Source organism: Trachinotus anak, unplaced genomic scaffold (assembly GCF_046630095.1).
Source record: "Trachinotus anak isolate AG129_WGS33_773 ecotype Australia unplaced genomic scaffold, CSIRO_AGI_Tana_v1 ptg000014l, whole genome shotgun sequence".
Classification (NCBI taxonomy): domain Eukaryota; kingdom Metazoa; phylum Chordata; class Actinopteri; order Carangiformes; family Carangidae; genus Trachinotus; species Trachinotus anak.
Genome location: NW_027273865.1, coordinates 19,115,349 through 19,133,685, shown reverse-complemented (window position 1 = coordinate 19,133,685; position 18,337 = coordinate 19,115,349). Strand labels below are relative to the sequence as shown.

Genomic DNA, 18,337 nt, shown 5'->3' with positions numbered 1-18,337 from the left:
TGAATGACACCTCCTTATTGCCTCCAAATAAAAGAAAGCCTTTAAGGAAACGCATCAAAAGATTTCTTAAACAAATGTAACACATTGAGCTGCAGTTGCCAGTCAAAGAGACTGTGAAGTAAACAGTGTTTGGTGCAGCAGTTTTACAGTCGTGGGATGGATTAATTGGTGTCAGATCACTACACAAGTCATCATCAAGTCCTTCAGGAAAATACTCCCACACACACACAGGCATATTCTGTGATGTTCATGCGTGTTCAGTGTTGGGGAGTAATGAGCAAGTGGGCTGAAGAGCCTCTCTGAGCTGCACAGATGTTTCTTTTATAATGCATCTTCGTGACATCACCAGTCCTGCAGGAAGCTGAGCTTCAGAGCTGAGGCTCCTTCACACGAGGCTGCAGAAAGCCAACTTATTAAGAGAGGCTCATAAACCTGCCATGGGGGTGCATGCCTGAAAGTTTAATTATGCTGGAGCCCGGCCTTCAGCATGTGTGCGTGTGTGTGTGTCTCTTTAAACAGCTGCTGCCCTCCACCTCTGCCCTCAGGAACACAAGCCCAGTGCTCTGAGGTCACACACTCCAAATATCCTATGTTTTCATGCTTTTTAATAGGCTCTTAAGAGACGGCGTCATCCCACTGGGCTTATCTGCATCACCAAATGCCCTGTTAATAATGGGATATAAGACGCTCGGTGCATCCTGTGGAAAACAAGCTCCCACTTACAGTCTGAGAGACGTGTACGCGACTGACAAATCATTTAAGCCCATCAGCTTTCATGCTGTTGATGATTATTATTATTATTATTATTATTATTATTATTATTATTAGGTTGAAAGAGACTGAGGCAACATTGAAGGGCGGTTTCACCATCGCATATGAGCAGAGTTGTGACTTGCAATGCAGATTCTGTTCACTCTTGATAATGGTGCAGATCAATAGCCAGACTGCCTCAGTTCCCTCCAGTGAAGCCTCCATAAACGTCACCTCTGCGAGTTTGTAATTTTCCCTTCTCACAGCTGGCTCTTTCCCTGTGTGTGCATTGAAGTACACAGGAAAAATAGCCATTCTAAAAAAGGGCATCTTTTCCACTACCTTCCTCTCCTCAGTGCCGGCCAGCCTCTTTCTCAAGAGGTGTGGAGCGACTGTTGTATGAGAGCGGATGTTCATGTCAGATGCAACACGTAAAATGGTCCTTAAACAAGCAACACAGAGGGCTCTGTTCAGAGCAGCGACCTTTTGAATTGGGTGGAGTTACTTTTGGAAAAATATTTGGGCCCAAAATGCTTTTCCATTTATTATCTGATTTTTGAAAGCCTTTGCAAAAAGTGGCCTTTCATGCTGTTGTAACGTGGTGAGGGAGGGTGTGTGTTTGTGTGAAATGCACTGTGGTAAGCTAGCTTTCGGTTTCAAATGTTTATTTATGGTCTTGCATGTTGAACCATTAGGGGAGTTGTGTTATTTTCAAGACGGTGTATTTTTAGTTTGTGAAACCTTCCTTTAGCCTAATACCAACAAAGTATACAAGAAATACTGAAAGTAAAGCCCCAGCTGGTCAGTTTCTCTACTGATGGTACTTGTGTGCCTGTGTATCTCACAAGTGTAAACGAATCTTGAACTAAAGAAAACATTAAAGCTCTTGTCTTACATTAATGAATGGATCAAATGTCTGTGTCTGTCAAAGAGGTCACTCACCAGCCCACAAACCCACAGAAAATGATCACCTGACTAACTCAGCATTTCCACCGGCTCTATGCAGCGTTTTAGCCTCTTTCAGCACGTTGTTTTGGTTCTATGCCCTGCAGCTGTCACTGCTCTCACCAGCAGTGATGTCAGCAAATGCTCTGCAGTGAAAGTCACTGTACCTCCTCAGGAGTTGGTGGAGACCAAAACAGAGCGGAAAGTGTGAATATTTGACTTACAATCACCAAGTGACCAGAAACACAACTCTAAATAAATGCCAGCGATGCTCTGTATCCTCTGCATGTGTAAATAGGAGACTGTTCAGTTAAATACATATTTGGAAGCACCAATAACCAGATATTTAGACAGTTTGTGAATGCTAAAATAAATGAGGAATTATCAGTGACATTGAGAGTGTAAAGTGTTTTAGATAATCTGGCTAAACTTTAGTCTTGTTTGCAATACTGTTTGTATAATTATCTGACTGGTTGTGTTTGTTGCCCCACATTTTAAGTCACCTTGTTCCCACATCTCAGCAGTTATTTTGGCAAACAGTTTTATTTAATACTACTAGACAGAGTTGTGAAAAAGAAAAGTTTTTATAAACCACCGTTTTCCTTGAAAGACACCTGGAAGCATCTGGCAGGAAATGTGAGAGCTATAGCAAGAATGAAGTGTTCGGCCTGACTGACTGTCTCAGCCGCTGCCTGTCTGGGTTGACTGAGCAAGGTTTTTAGCCGAAGGGGGTGTGGTGGTGCTGGGCATTTTTCAGCAGGCAGGCAGGAAATGGCCAGTGCAGGGTGTGCCAAGACAGGAAACCTGACTGAGCGCCTGTACCACCCCCCCTTCCCACCAGCACCACCACAACTACCCCTAGCACTCCAGCCACAATGACCACGCCTCCACAACTGCACCTTAGCATTACAGTGCCACTGCATTCACAAAACAGGCATGTTTCCTGTTTTCAATCCTCCTCTTGCTGTTTACTTTCCCTCTGTACAGAACAGTAGCTGGATAAGTCTCAGCAGCAACAGTGTATTCACCCGCCTCCATTATATGGCATCTGAACCACAATTCATTTATACTGAAATCTCAAGACAAAGTGTGAAAAGTGCTTTGGAATTGGAATTATTTATTGACAGATGGCGTCAAACACAACTGTGAAGTACAATTAACAGTTCCCTTCACAATCCTAAGGTGCAAAGAAGGACAAAAATATCAAATATTGAATATTGGCTTATAATGATATAATGTGGAGCACTGGAGACACATGCCAGGCTCCCCATATCCTGTTGATTTGAAGTTGGACTTTGTTCATACCAGCGCTGTTTCTCTTTCTTTAGTTGATGGAATGTAACATGAAATGTTGTTGGGATAGATCCTGCTCTAGTGAAAAGTCTAACAAGGTATGAGGGCCATTTTCAAGTGCTCTGGATAAGAACGTGGAAATATCACTGACTTTCCAGCGTGTTGCCTTTTGTTGTTAAGATTGTAAACTTCATTGGCAAAGATGTTGGTTATGGGCATGGGTAAAGGGTTTACAGTGGATTTGACAGTGATCTAAATCAGAGAAAAGCAGAAAATTGTCCTATTTGAAAAACTGGAATCAGAGAATGTTTTTGCTTTAAAGATGACTGAAATGAATAATTGATTACCAAAATAATCCCTCTTTAATTTTCTTTCAATTAGCTAATTAAAGGATTAATAATTTCAGCTCCCGACAGACACAAACGGGGAAAAACCTTCAACCTGTACTTTAAATATGTATATTATCGACCTCCATCTGTAGCATAATGCTCATGTTCCCATAATACCTGTCAAGCTTTTGAGCTCCTGAGACCAAAAGTATATTTCTTTCTCAATAAGAAGATTGAGAAAAGAGCAGGAGGAAATGATAATTTGATAAATGTATGAAACTAAAAGGACTTCCCAGTCTATCATGTGCCCTCCTCCTCCAAGACCTAAATGACTGGGGTCAGATAATCATAGTACTGTAACTAAGATTAATCACTCCACTCCCATAATAAATCATCAGGGTCACACAAGGATACCTCCTCCGCCTCTACAACCATGAGAATTTAAATCCAGGGAGAACAAGTGTTTCCGAATTTACTCTGCCCCCTTTCATTTGGCTCTGGAGAGGTTTTCCACCGTCATTTTCTCATGATTTAACACCACTAGCTGTGGGTTTGTCTCATCATTAATGTTGATTTAAAATGTGCCACAGCAGAGACAAAAATATCCAAGAGCGCTGTCTTTTCTCTCCTACCATCATGAAGTGACAGTGATGCGATGGCATATCTTACATGGAAACCAAATTGCCAAGGCTCTGCATTAGTCACATGCTTTTGCAAATCGGTCAGAGGAGTCACTCAGAATTGAGGCAGAGGATGAGGAAGTGAGTCGATGAGTGAAGGCTGTTTCGTTTAGCAGGCAGAAGATGCTTCCTCTCTCTCTCTGGGCTCTGCACTGGCCCTTCAGTGGACACAGCCAGGCTACGATCAGCATATCAATGCCCAGCTTTCTACAGAACGACCAATTGGGGCTTGCCAGGCCCGACTTAACATGCTTTCAACACTGTATCAATAACACTTTGTTCAAAAGCAAAGCTGTGGAAAAAAAGATGTTTCTTTATAGCAAGATGCAAGAGGAGCTTTGTATTCAGCAAATATGTAATTGATTGAATGCTTATGTGTGTAATGTTTAAAATGAGGGAGGGGTGAAAGGAGAGCATGAGGGAGGAAGTGCAGAGGATGGGAGCAGAGGTTAGCCCCCTGCGGACATGGTGACGTAGGTTTCTGTCCACATTAAGACATCTAAGGAGGAGTCCCTCCGGTCTTATCTTTGATCTTTACCCTCATAATCACTCCCTTCTTACCTCTGATTTAATTTCTCATGGTATCACTTTGTCAGCTGGTGTGTGTGGCAGCACCACGAGGAGCTAATAGGCCGTTGATGTATTGATGCCAGAAAGCCGCCTCAAGCCATTGCCAGGAGTCCTAGGCAGCTGGCATTTTCATTCAACCCAAACACAAAGTACAAAGTCTCACTGTGGGCTAATTGGGTCATCCTCATGTGGGAACCAGTTGCACTGGGACTTTCTCAATCATCCCTTCATTTTTGTGTGTGAGTGACAGAGAGAAAAAGGGAAGCAAAATGAGTTGATTCCACACAACCCTGAAAAATAACAAAAAAAAAAGAAAAAAAGATCCAGATGAGACATTAATGTCGAACAGCAGCTGTTATCAAAAATAAAAACATCAGTTAAAGCCTTGTGTTGTTTTTTTTTATACAACTGTGACCTTGTACTGATGACTACATGAGACACCATTTGTGGTCTTGACACATTAACAGCCAGGGCAGTGACAGGAAATGACACAAGACTCACTTCCCTCTTTGCTAATGCAACACAGATGTGATCAGAGTGTAAACAAAATGTTTACTGAATTTGGTTTGGAAATATGACCTCTATGACAAATTGTCAGTGCTCGGGGGATAAGTATGTATTTTGTGAAAAAGCAGAGCCTTTGTACTGAAATGCTCTGACTAGCTTTATGTGCTAGAGGCAGAAATTAACCTTGTATGTTGCATTCACACACATTTTGAGAACGTTGAGCATTCAGACTCATGACTTGAAGGGTTGAGTGTAATGTAATGTGATTTGGACAGGTGTGAACAAGGCCAGTTAATTGTAAAATACCCTCTACACCAACAACAAATGGATTTTTTAAATTAACTCTGCGAATGAAATGTAACAATAACAGGAATCAGCTCTCAAATATGCAGCTTTACATTTTCCATTCACGGAAAGCTTTGCATAACCAAATGAACCAAGGGCAAAACACACAACAGTGTTAAATTGTGATTGTGGTAGTTCACTCTTGATTTTGGAAATAGTGGCATAACAAAGTAACCCTAACTCAAGTTGTGCCTTCTGACTTTTCAGAGCTTATAACCATAATTAGTTTGAAAGCTCTGGAAAAAGGAAGCAAATTGACCTTGAGTTAAGCTTTGAGTTCAGTTCAGTTTAATTCAGAATATTTCTTTTTTCATTCAAGGCTGCGGTTTGAGGTAACCAAACACAAACAGTCCATTCATAAAACTATCTAACAACATAAAATCACCAGTCCAATGCAGTCTACAAATCGTTAAATGTTAAAAAAATACAAAAAGTTTATAAATCCATACGCAAAGTAGAGTGACTTTTCTTTTACCACAGCTCTTCACAAGTCTTCTGGAATAAACTGAACTGGGATTGTGTTTATTTTACATGCAGGCAATCAGAAATTGAGTCCTGCATTAGCTTACTGATCTCTGGCCACTAAATTTAAAATTGGGGCTTGACAGGAATTTTGCGAATAACTCCGGTGTTGTTGAATGACATTGTGTCAGGACTGGGTCCAATAATCAAGCGACTTGTTTGTGATTTCTCTTGACAAGCCCAAGCCATGTTTATTCGTAAACAGGAAGTGTAACTTCAAAGCAGCTGCTCAAATTTAACTCAGTGACCTCTCATTGTGGTCTCGATCAGAAGAAACAGACTGTGGGTTTGACTTACTTCAGCTCTCTTCTGCAGAGCCTGGAATGGACAGTGTAAAACCCGCTGTGTGGTGACCTTTACTGACACACACACACACACACACACACACACACACACACACACACACAGCCAGAGACTTGGGTCAGGTTGTGCTGGTGATGCAACAGGACAGGTGTTGGACTTGTAGCTCCAGCGCTTATGTTTAGTCAACATTATGCATGTTTAATGACAGGCGTAGAGGCATGGCCAGCCATCAGCTTTGCAACACGCTGTGGTGTCTCCTCGTCATTGGCAGGATTACACATTTGAACACAGACGGGTGGATGATGTGGAATTTAGACCTGGCGATGTTGAAACAGCAGCCAGCTCTACATTCCTCCAGCACTTCCTTCTCCAGTCCTCACACTTCCTGAGCTGTAGTGAATTGCTCCGGTGACTTCAGTCTGAATTTCACCCCTAAATTAGATTTTTGCAAAGGCAAAACACGTGTCTGACGACTTGCTCGAACTGGTGAGGAAATGTCACACAGATGACACACTTCTGGTGTGTGGAGGATGCAGTCTGTTCAGTATTGTTTAGAGAGGACAGCAGCTGAATTTCGAAACGAATTGTTTTTCTCTAATCTCACCTTTTGTGTATTTGAAGGAATTATGGTCGTACATAAAATATCCTCTGGACTGAGTTTCCAGACATTGTAGATTCAAAACAGGCCGTGACACCCGGTAACATATTTGTTTGTTTGCTGTAAGGATGCAGAAGGCTGCAGATGTTGTTTTTACTAATTCTTTTTGCAGTTGCTTTTTGTGTTGGATTTGTCTCTTCCTAGTGACACTGATATCCACCAGTGGTCACGAGCTGTTCCTCCCTGCTTCTCTCCTTCAATCCTGCCTCCTTCCTTCCTCCCCAGCCCTCCTCCTCCTGGCTCACTCCTTCTCCTCCTCCTCCTCCAATGATTCCTCATCGTGAACTTCCAGTCCTGACAGCTCACATACTGGAAGAGGAGGAGCAGACTCAGGACATCTGTGGGAAGTGAGATTATGAAACAAGTCTCCTGTCCTCTGCCGACCCCAGCCACCATACTCACAATTCATGATACCATGCAGACGAAAGTGACAAAATACATGTTTTGGCTTATGCTTCTTATTTTTGGTTTTTTGGGGTTTTTTTTTAAGTTTGGCAACCTGGCCCAGGTTCTGAGTTGAGGGATTGAGAAGAATAATAATCTTGTTCAGATCTTTCCTCTCATCTGTGATGTGATACATCGACCAGATGCTGCTCCAGAACACCTTGTTTTGAAAACCATCTGAAACGGCTTAAGCTCTCAAACAATGCGTGCCTGGAACTTATAGTAGGAACACTTTGGGGGCTCGCTTTCATATTTTTTTCATAATAAAGTCTTCCTGTTTGGCTGCCTAACCTTGATGGGAAAAAGTCACACAACAGGAACAACAGGAACAAGTACAAGATCTTCAGTCACACTAGCAGCATGGCTGTACGGATGGCGATGCCGGTTGGTCACTTGGTTGATCTACACTGAAATATCTTGATTAGTACTGGATCGATTGCCATGAAATTTTCCACAGATAGAGGATGAATCTTACCGACTGTAGTGATCCACTGACTTTTCCTCCACTGCCATCATGAGACTTTTTTAGTGGAATGTCTAAGCAACTGTTTGTATGGATTTCCATGACATTTGGTACAGATTGTCGGTCACCAGAGGATGAGTCCTGATGACTTTGGTGATCCCTGAAACAGGGAGTCCACTGCTTTCACACGTCAGCTCACCAGATCTCTGTAGCCTGCTCCTCATCTCTGCTCAAGGCTAACGCTCAAGGCTGCTAGCGTAACTCACTCCGATTTTCTTCCAAACTGTCGGCAATGGAGTTAAATTCTGGGTAATGTAGTCACAATTATCAGTTTTATCATTTCAATTTGTCCAGTACGCTTTTGTCAGTACCTTCAAAATTAATGACATTTTCCATCACCCTCAGCTGTGTTTAGTGATAATTAGCAAATATTAGCCTGCTGACATGCTAAACTAAAGTGGTCAATACTGTCAAAATTATACTTATTAAATGTCATGTTAGCATTGTAATTATAATTGTAATTCATTGTAATTGTAATTTTAGCATACTGACATTGATATTTAGCTCAAAGCCCTTATGTACCTGAGTACAGCCTCACAGAGCTGCTAGCATGGCTACAGAGTCTTGTTTTATGATTTTTATGGCCAAAATAGTTTTCACAGCACAGACATTACTCCCCTGGTCATCCACGTGAGAGTAATTGTTGTTCTGACATTCAGTGTGCCTGCAGTCCTAATGTTAACTGTTGCTGCTGGAGGACTGGCTCAGGCCCATTTGTTTTGCTCTCGCTCTGTATACTTCCATACATTTTGCAACTACGTTTCCTATGATTCAGCCCAGAAACAAGCTGTTTTTGTCATGTGAGCATTAGAGGAGAGAGTGCACATGCACCATTTTGACACCTTGCTTACTAACATAAGCTTTACATATCTTTTTTTCCCCCCATACTTCCCAATAATGTGCAGTGGTGACTATATTCTGCAGGTGAGACATGTAGATGTGATGCCATATGTGTCATTTCCTGAGACAGCTGTTTGCCTTTGAGGCTGCAGAGCTCCTAAAAAGCAGACAGGAGCTCGGGCCTCTCAGCTGCTGCCTCGAATACCAACTCTGCATAAAATGGGTCAGTCACCCTCTATTAAAAAACTTTGCAGCTTCTCAATCCCCAGGTTGTTATAAAAGGAGAAAGCAACTTTCTAAAAGGTGGAAGGGTGTCAGGTTTTAAATGGAACACTTGACACTTGAGGCTTTTTATGTTTTTTTTTTTTTCTGTAAGCAGTGATAAAAAAGCTGTGGGCTGATCTGTTTTCTCTGTTTCTCTCCTCTGTTCCATTCCTGCCCTTCCTTTTTCTCCTCTTCACAGGCAGTCAGCATCAATAAGGCCATCAACACACAGGAGGTCGCTGTCAAAGAGAAGCATGCCAGGAATATCCTTATATTGTCTGTGTGTGTCTGTGTGTGTGTCTGTGTGTGTGCCTGTGTGTAGAAACTTTCCTCTGTGGCTGGAGGGTTATGTTAGTGCAAGACCAAAACAACAAACTTAGTGTAACCCCATCATCTACACATGGCCCTGCCGCAGAGCTAATTTAGTCATGTGTGAAACAGACAGAGAGGAGTCCTGTTTGGATGCTGCAGAGTTTGTGTTTCATCAAACACTCTCAAAAGCAGTAGTCTGAAATCCCAAGGAGAGGGACATGTTAAACCAGTATATACTGGTTAACATCTGCAGTAAAAACACCCTGTAGTTAAACCATATTTCTAATATACTTTTTTTTTTACTTACTTAGAAGGACAGACTCCTGTGCGTAATCAGCAGCTTATTTGTGTTTTGGTCTTTATTTTTAGTAATCAAAAGCATTTTGTAAGCTTTCAGTGTTTCATGAAGACCTGGTTTAAACTACAGCTGTTTTTACTGATACTAAAAGGTAGAGATATTCTTCAGTGCAACAGTCACATCCCTGCTAAGAGGGGAGAGAGAGTGGCATGAGAATAGATATCCAGACATGCACGTTAACCCTGTGATCCTTGACTGCCTTGTCACCTTGCATCTTGGGGACCCATCATGAGAAAGGCGCCCACACTTTCTGGGCAGCGGTCAACCGGCTTCCTCTCTCCAGCAATGCGGTGCTCTGCTGGAAGTTCTGCCACGTCTTCCACAAGCTGCTGCGAGACGGACATCCGAACGTACGTAATGACGGCATTGCTATTTCAACTCACACATCACAAAACAGATTCTGGCGTCTTATCTGCTCCACTGTAGCTTTGTCTCTGTTTATTACAATGTGTCTGCACAGTCATCCACACAACACTGTCACACTTCCGGTTAATTATGCTTAATCAGATCTTTTTGTTTTACTGATTTTTTCCCCTGCTCGGTCTGCCTCTTCTTCCCTCTGTTTCTGCTGTCGTCCCTCCAGGTGATAAAGGACTCCATGAGGAACAAGGCTGATTTAACTGATATGAGCAGGATGTGGGTAAGGACACAGAGATTGTTATAATAATGCAGTCACAGCATGCAGTGATATGAGTCTGAGGAATACGACATGGTGCCATCTCTACTGGTGACTCTGTATTTTGATAAAAAACAGTTGAATAGCAGACTGAAACATGAAACATGAAACACGTAATTAACTGGGGTCATTTTAACATTACCTGTACTGGTGGGTGATTTTAAGTCGAACAGATTTGTAGTGAGCCATGTATTTAAGACAGATAACAATCCTTTCTTTATTGTAAAAAAACAAAACAAAGCCTAACAATATTCAGAAAGAGAAATTAAAGTAGTTAGAAACTGTCTGTGTAATTAATTAAATTACAGCTACACAATTTCTGTTACAGAAGCAGCTCTCGTAATTTACCGTCAGGAACCAGAAGTCTTATTACAAGAAAGGACGGGGGAATTTTTTATTGACCTCCTCTCCCTAAGCCTGTCTGAGTGTGGTTTTCTGACGTCAGGATTGGAGTGTAGCCAGAGGTGCACCATGCAGCAGCAACTTTTGTTCATTTACCATTAAAAAGATAAGGAGAATAGTGCATTAAAGAAGCTTGTATTTAGTTTTTAAGCATTAGAATACAGCCTCCAACTGTCCTCTGTGTCGTGGCCATCAGAGCAGATTACATGACTGGTTGTACACAGCCTGCAGCTGCTAGAGTGGAGGGACAGACATAGTGACCTGTGACCTGAAAAACATTATGAAAGAGAGATGAAAAGTCTTATTGTTGATAACGTTTGCATTGATCTAAGTGAGCACAAGTGACTTCACAGTATTGATGCACAGGTTCACTGTGTAAACTTGTATGGCCTGCACTCCAGTAAGCCACAATATCTGAACAGTCACTCCTTAGTTATGTCTTTAGCAACAGTGACTTGGGCGGAGGCTTAGATATTCCTTGTACTACTCCCTTTAAGTCGTTTTTTTTCTGAGTTTTTGCTGATGTCACTGGGCGAGAGGATACAGGAAGTTTGGTCCCTGCGACTGAGGTTGTGGCCTCTCTTTCCTGTTGTGTCATCACCACCCTCGCGCCCAAGCTCGAGGAAAAAGGAAGTGAGAAGCAATTGGCCACATAGTTGGGGCTATTCAACTTTGCCCACGCTCTTAGAGCTGGGGCATGTTCACACAGTCTGAAGCGAACTGTACCTGCTCCAAACCCATCAGTGTTTTTCAATAAAGACTCTGTGGGCGGTGCAGTAAGAAGAGGGAGTATCTTGGCTGCTGTTGTGCAGTTTAGCCCCTACAGTCGGAAAATTTTTATTGTATGCTGCTTTCAGCTGAAGTGCCACAACGAATTTCCTCAAAATACCAAATGATTTACTTCCCCTGTTGTTCTTTAACCAGCAAACCTGCGAGTCTTCCAAGAGGAGGAAAGTGAATTTTCTACCTTTGATCGTGTGTCTCCTCCTCTCTCTCTCTTTGTCTCTTTCCCCCAGGGTCACCTGAGTGAAGGCTATGGGAAGCTGTGCAGCATCTACCTCAAACTGCTCATCACCAAAATGGAGTTTCACATCAAAGTGAGTTGGCCTGGCCTATAAAATCCAGCGCCAGTCTCCCTCATCACTCATTATCTTTGTCTTCAGACTCTCCTTTTAGTGCCAGCGTGTCTCTGCGGGGGGGAGTTTGGAGGGGGTGGCTTCATAGAAAATTCTGGCTTTTACACTAATGGCCTCTTAAGAATCTGTAATGTAGCTTTTTTTATAAGACAGCTGAGACTGGTGCAGGAACCAAAAGCCAGTGTTGATGCTGTCACAGGCAGATGTGGTTAGTTGTTGCTCTAGTGAAGATTAGAAGTTAATTCTTACTCAGGAGTGAGGGGCCGTTTGGGAAGACTCAACATGTGACTCTGTGGCATATAAACCCTTTCATCTGGTTTTCAATAAATCAACAATCAGCTCCAGTAAACAGTCTCATATGAACTTTTAACCTGCAAAGAGCAGGTAAACTACAAAGAAGCACTTGAAGATTGATCAGGTTTACCTTATTTCAGAGTTATTTCCGAAACAGAATCAGTTTACGTGTAAAATATTCCACATAAAGATGACTGCATTGTTTCGTGGGTCGTTTTTGTCTTTGTGTCTCTGGTGTCCTCATTTGACAATATGGCATTACTTCAAATAGTTTTATTGGCTAGTTAACCTTCAGTGCTATAGTTTTATGTAAATCCAGCGTAACTGGCAGCCATTCAGCAGTGTGTTTGATGCAGAGCCAGGGTTTTCTTTTGATTTGATTCAACTGGTGAGGGAGAATGTACGGTAGTCAACGGGGACAAAGTTTGAGAGCAGGCAAAGTCCAAACAATACATTAACCTGAGGGATTAAGAAGGTTTCATCTAAAAAAACATCTGGTGATGGAAGAAGCATTTAGGTCCTTCACTTAAAGCTGCTCTAATTAGTATTTTTATATTAACGGTGAATCACATGACTTACTTGTGTGTGAAATAGATCACTCATAGTGATGAACACACAGATAATTATCACCCGACTCGGTGGCTCCCCTCTGATTTATGGAGCTTTATAGCAACTTTTCCAGCTCATTGTTTTGGTGTTTGGTCAGACAGTTTTACTGTTTTGCCTCATTCTCACTAGTCTCATGGCAAAAAAAAACAACTCTAAATGTGCACTGTATGCTAACTGCTCAGCACCAAACAGCAGTTCGTCACTAGCTGGACAGCTGAACTGTGTGTAATATGACTTTAAAGCTTCGTCCTGTTGTCATCTCTTTCAGAACCCTCGTTTCCCCGGAAACCTGCAGATGTCGAACAGACAGCTTGACGAAGCGGGAGAGAACGACGTGAACAACTTGTGAGTGTGGCGTGCTGTATGCTGCTGTTGTTATTGTTGAGCAGGACCGCTGTTGACTAGGCCAGCAGGACCCTCTTATTAATGGGTTTCAGTGTTATTTCTCAACTGTGGGGGCAAAGGTGTGATATGATATGAAGCTGCGCCAGAGCTGCTGCTCATACATGAATAAACCAAATGAAGCTATTTGTATTAGAACAGCCTAAAGGTGTTGTAACAAGTGACAAGCTCAGTTTAAATTTTTAATATTATGGATCCATTGTAGGGTTTTAATGGGTTAAGGTTTTAGGGTTTTTATCTGGCTAAAATACACAATTGGAAACAGCCAAGATAAAACAAATTATATCTTAAAAATGTGGCTTAAAACTAGATAGAATCAATTTTGAGCTTCTGGCCGCTTCTATTAGATGCCATCAACAGGTGACCAAATTAAAAACGGACCGGTCCCATAATTAAAGTCAAGCATTAGGGTGATGTAATTACACAACTCCAAAAAATGTATAAGTCCAGTCATTTACAGACATTTTAAATTGGAAAAGTTGCATATTATAACCTGAACAACTAATAATATAATAACTAGTAAATGTCGCACAAAGTCTTTGCAGATCTTTGAGGATTCTTCATTTTTTAGATTTTCAGAGGACTAAAGAGGTAAAAGTGTCTACTGAGTCACAAAAAAAGGCAACAATTGGAGAAAACACAGCAAAATAAAATAATTCAGTGTTACAGAAATATATTTCATTTTCTTTCTAATGATTTAATCAAGTTCTGAAGCCTCAGATGTATTCCCAGGTTGAGAACCACTGTGCTCTACAGCCACAGGTGTGCATTATCCTGGGTATTTTACTTTTGAACATGATTTCAACATGACTCAGCCAGTGAGAATAAAGGAAAGCAACTCTGTATTGTTATAGAAGCATATGTTAGTGTAAGACTGTGTATGTATGTGTGTGTGTGTGTGTGTGTGTGCTCCTATTAAAAGCGTCTAAACAGGATACTCTCTCTCTCCCCTCTAGCTTTCAGTTGACAGTAGAGATGTTTGACTACCTGGAGTGTGAGCTCAACCTCTTCCTGGGTGGTAAGTTACACTGTGCTACCAGCTGTGCCTATCTGAGACAGACCATGATGTAAACACACACAGATGCAGGCAAGTTCATACGTTGACGTACAGGATGACACAGTCCGACGGAAATAGACACATTGTGAGACAGACGTGGACTGATAATATCAACAGACTCCTCACAGCTCCACCTCATCTGTCTGCTACGAGGCTGTAGGTGGTTACATACTGTACTGTAGCCCTTGTTGTTGTCTGGGTGAGTCATCCGAGGTTAATATCCTTTAAAGTATGGACTGGGCTAAAAATAGACGTCCAGGATGTGACCAGGAGCTCAGAAGAAATTCTGGAAAAGCTGCACACTCCCATTCATAAACGAACAGGAGGAAATTACATTCTGCTTTCTATTTGTCATTGCCCTTCGTTCTGTGTCCTGATGATTATATTATCTCCTCCTCCTCCTCCTCCTACTACCCCCTCCCCACCCCCCCGGAGAGAAATAGAGATATCTACCAAAACTGTATCTCTGCATTAGTGTACAAGACAAAACTTTCCTTCTCATGACTTGATATTTTCTATGAGTTCGATGCTTTTTGTGATCAGACATTCCACTTGATATCCAAAGAAAATCCACACACACTAGAGTCTGTGTTGAATCACATCTAAATCTCAAGGGTCTTGTCAGCTTCCTCCCCTGGTCTGGTCTGGTGTATTTTATAAGCATCACGTCATCTAAGGGTAATGAGACCAGGCCTGAGGTGTGTGTGTGTGTGTGTGTGTGTGTGTGTGTGTGTGTGTGTGTGTGTGTGTGTGTGTGTGTGTGTGTGTGTGTGTGTGTGTGTGTGTGTGTGTGTGTGTGTGTGTGTTTCTAGCTGTGCAGGAAACCACGCCTCTACAGTGCACAGAGGCTCTGGCTTTGGGAATAGTGTGAGCAGGGCGGCAGGGAAATGAAAGAGGGGTGTAATGATGGAGGCAGAGAGGGAGTCAGACAATCCTGTTAGTGTTTCAGGTTGCTGCTTCCTCTCTGCTCCACTTTAAACCTCTTCTTTTTCCTGCCTTTTTTTTTTAAGCAGTCATGAGCTGTGTGTTGCTTCCAGATACTTTGTTACTAAATTTTAGTTGCTGAGGCAATGAAACGAAGAGTGAGCACAGCAGCGCAACTTGATTGATTCATTAAAAATTCATGATGGATGAGCCTGTGTCTCTCTGTTTGCGTTAATAATCACCGATGTGTGTGTGAGTGAATGTGTGGTGGTTCCTGCTGTGTTTGTAATAATACGTGACGAGCTCACACAAGTGTGTGTGTGTGTGTGTGTGTATATATATTGATCTTGTGAATACATCTATTGATTTTGTGTGTGTGTCTCTCTCTCTCTCTCTCTCTCTCTCTCTCTGTCTCTCTCTCTCACCCTTCCCAGTATTCAGCTCTCTAGACATGTCTCGCTCAGTGTCTGTGACGGCAGCGGGTCAGTGTCGTCTGGCCCCCCTCATCCAAGTCATCCTGGACTGCAGCCACCTGTATGACTACACCGTTAAGCTGCTGTTTAAGCTACACTCCTGTGAGTCACCCACACTCCCTCCTGTTGGTCAAACTGCTCAGAAATGGGCTCAGTAAAAAACTGTGCATAGTAAACTCCAGTCTCGGTGAGGTGCAGGAGTGACTTAAGGTTAAAGGGAAACACCACCTATTTTTACCAGTCCGTAAATGGGTTTCATGCAAGGACCAGTCAAACAAACAGATTTGAATCACCTACAAGCAGTTTCAGGCAATTTGTGGCACTCGCCAAAGTTTCTGTACTTTCTCTTTCTCTTTTTAAATTATAATGTAAAAAAAAATCATAATTAATTTAGAAATTTAGGATAAAAAAATATTTTTGCATCAAGCTCATTGTTTATGAACTTTTTCTGCTCTCATGTTTGTCACCAGTTCAATTGTCACAGTAAAATTAGCTTGTGAATAAGAGTTTAAACTTTAGTTGCCTGCTAAACGTCAACAAAAAGTAGTGAGCAGCAAATCTTCGTATTCAAGAAGCTGGAACCAGCAAAGATTTGGCATTTCTGCTTAAAAAGTGACAGAGACTGTTGATCAGTAGTTGTATTATTACAGAACCTGAAACACTGTGCAGTAGAAAATATTAGTACAGCTGTCAATGATGTCAGTGTTAATTGTTTTTTTGCCCCTGTGGAGAAAGGCTTACTATCCTTACATGACTCATATGACAGGTCTGGGACATTCAGGAATTTCCGTCTTACCTAAGACAATGGCCACAAATTCTCTTAATTCACTTGTTTGTGTCATTTAAGAGCAAATCTGTTCAGAATTCTCGACTTCTTCTTGTCTCTTAAACAGTATTGGATCAGACTGTTGAGTTTCTATCTTTGCATTTAGCTCTGAAATATTGTGTGGAGCAGAAATACAAATGTGTGTGAATACTTAAAATGCATAATGCATAATGCAAATTTTTCTTCAAGGATTAAAAGATGACATGCTCTTTTCTGAGTCAAAGAATTTCTCGGACCAGGAGGCTCATGAAACCTTTCAAAGACCCACTGGATGAAGCAGATGTTTCAGAAAATTGAAGTCTTTCATTTGCCAGCTTGGATATATTCATGAACAAATCTCATAATATATCTGAACAGTTTTCATGTCCAAGCACTGACGTGTCTGTGTTTTGTGTGCACTTGCAGGCCTTCCAGCAGACACTCTCCAGGGCCACAGAGATCGCTTCCAGGAACAGTTTAAAAAGTATGAAGTTCACACACACACACACACACACACACACACACACACACGGGCAGAAAATCAGTCAGTCGCAGCTTCACTGACTGAATGTGACCCAGAGGATGGAGCTCTTAGTACTGTGTTGAATGAATTTTCAAGATCAAACTCTTCTGCTCTGTCTGCTCTTCTCACTCTGATTCTCCCACTGTTCCTCTTTTTCCTCATCTGACTTTCTCTCCGCTTCAGGTTAAAGAGTCTGTTCTATCGCTCCAGTAACTTGCAGTATTTCAAAAGGCTGATTCAGATCCCACAGTTGCCTGAGGTGAGAACCGCCCTCACTAATTTTTTCAATTTTCCACATTTACCACACCTAAGCCCCAAGTTGACCTAGGCCAGTTGTTTCAGGTTTTTGTTTCACAGTTTAAACTCTGTTTTTTAATAGTTTTACTTGTATACTAGTTGTTTATATGCTGTAAAACAATTCTGGATTGGTGCTCTGATATCCTTTAGTCTTTCATATTTTACAATATGTTATTATGTCATTCTTTTCATACCAACTTCTGCGAAAGCAAACATTTAAAAATTAGAAGGGCACAGACCTCTGCCAAGCCCTGTGTCAAACAACATACACTAAACTTCAGAGAAAAAAATTAAAGTTCATGGTAAATGATTTGGATTGGCCACAAAATTTAATGGGGCCTGCCTGGCCTGGGCCCCCTCCCTCCACCGAGTCCAGTGCAAATCGGTTCAGTACTTTTTGTGTAATCCTGAAGACAAATAAACCGACACAGGTGAAAACATAACCTCCATGGCAGAGGTAATAATATACCAAAGCTGTGCTTTCTGATCTTTGCAGAACCCTCCTAACTTCCTGCGTGCGTCAGCTCTGTCGGAGCACATCAGCCCCGTGGTGGTGATCCCCGCTGAGTCCTCATCCCCCGAGTCAGAGCACATGGTGGAGACAGACGAGCTAGTGGACACAGACATCCCCTCACTGCCGGTAACCACACAAGACAAGTATCCCTGAATGGTACCATCTTAGATCCATCTGTTTTGTAGCTGTCTGGCTCCTTAACTAATGATATGTGTTGATGTAATCAGCAATCAAAAATTTTAAAGGGATGTTTTGGTTGTGGGAGTTTCAGGAGGGAATAGATGCAAAGAGGGAAAATGGAGGAGATAAAACTGGAAATAACCTGCTTCACTAACAGACTCCCTTATGAAACCACATATTTTTTAGATTCTTGATAAAACTACTCTAAACATCTGGTTTATGTTTATGCTGGCATTTCATGGTGTTAATTATATTGACTTTCAAATAGCTGGCTGTTGAGGTGAACTTTAAATAAAAGACATATTTTTCTTCTCCTGAAATGGGAGATAATGATGTAATTAATGGTATTTTTGGATCAACAATCCAGCTGCAAAACACCTAGATCATAGACTGTGTGTGACC

At 41.8% G+C, this 18,337-nt stretch overlaps 1 protein-coding gene across 2 annotated transcripts in view; it reads left to right on the top strand.

Moving 5' to 3' along the window:
* Positions 1-18,337, top strand: part of hip1 (huntingtin interacting protein 1) — a 45,203-nt gene that overhangs the window by 11,139 nt on the left and 15,727 nt on the right. For both annotated transcript variants that reach the window (XM_071497124.1, XM_071497125.1), the window contains exons 2-11: positions 9,173-9,236; positions 9,851-9,993; positions 10,227-10,283; positions 11,738-11,818; positions 13,029-13,105; positions 14,119-14,180; positions 15,578-15,718; positions 16,848-16,905; positions 17,128-17,203; positions 17,738-17,881. In XM_071497124.1, coding sequence (XP_071353225.1) covers positions 9,173-9,236; positions 9,851-9,993; positions 10,227-10,283; positions 11,738-11,818; positions 13,029-13,105; positions 14,119-14,180; positions 15,578-15,718; positions 16,848-16,905; positions 17,128-17,203; positions 17,738-17,881 — 903 coding nt within the window. The remainder of the gene's footprint in view (positions 1-9,172; positions 9,237-9,850; positions 9,994-10,226; positions 10,284-11,737; positions 11,819-13,028; positions 13,106-14,118; positions 14,181-15,577; positions 15,719-16,847; positions 16,906-17,127; positions 17,204-17,737; positions 17,882-18,337) is intronic.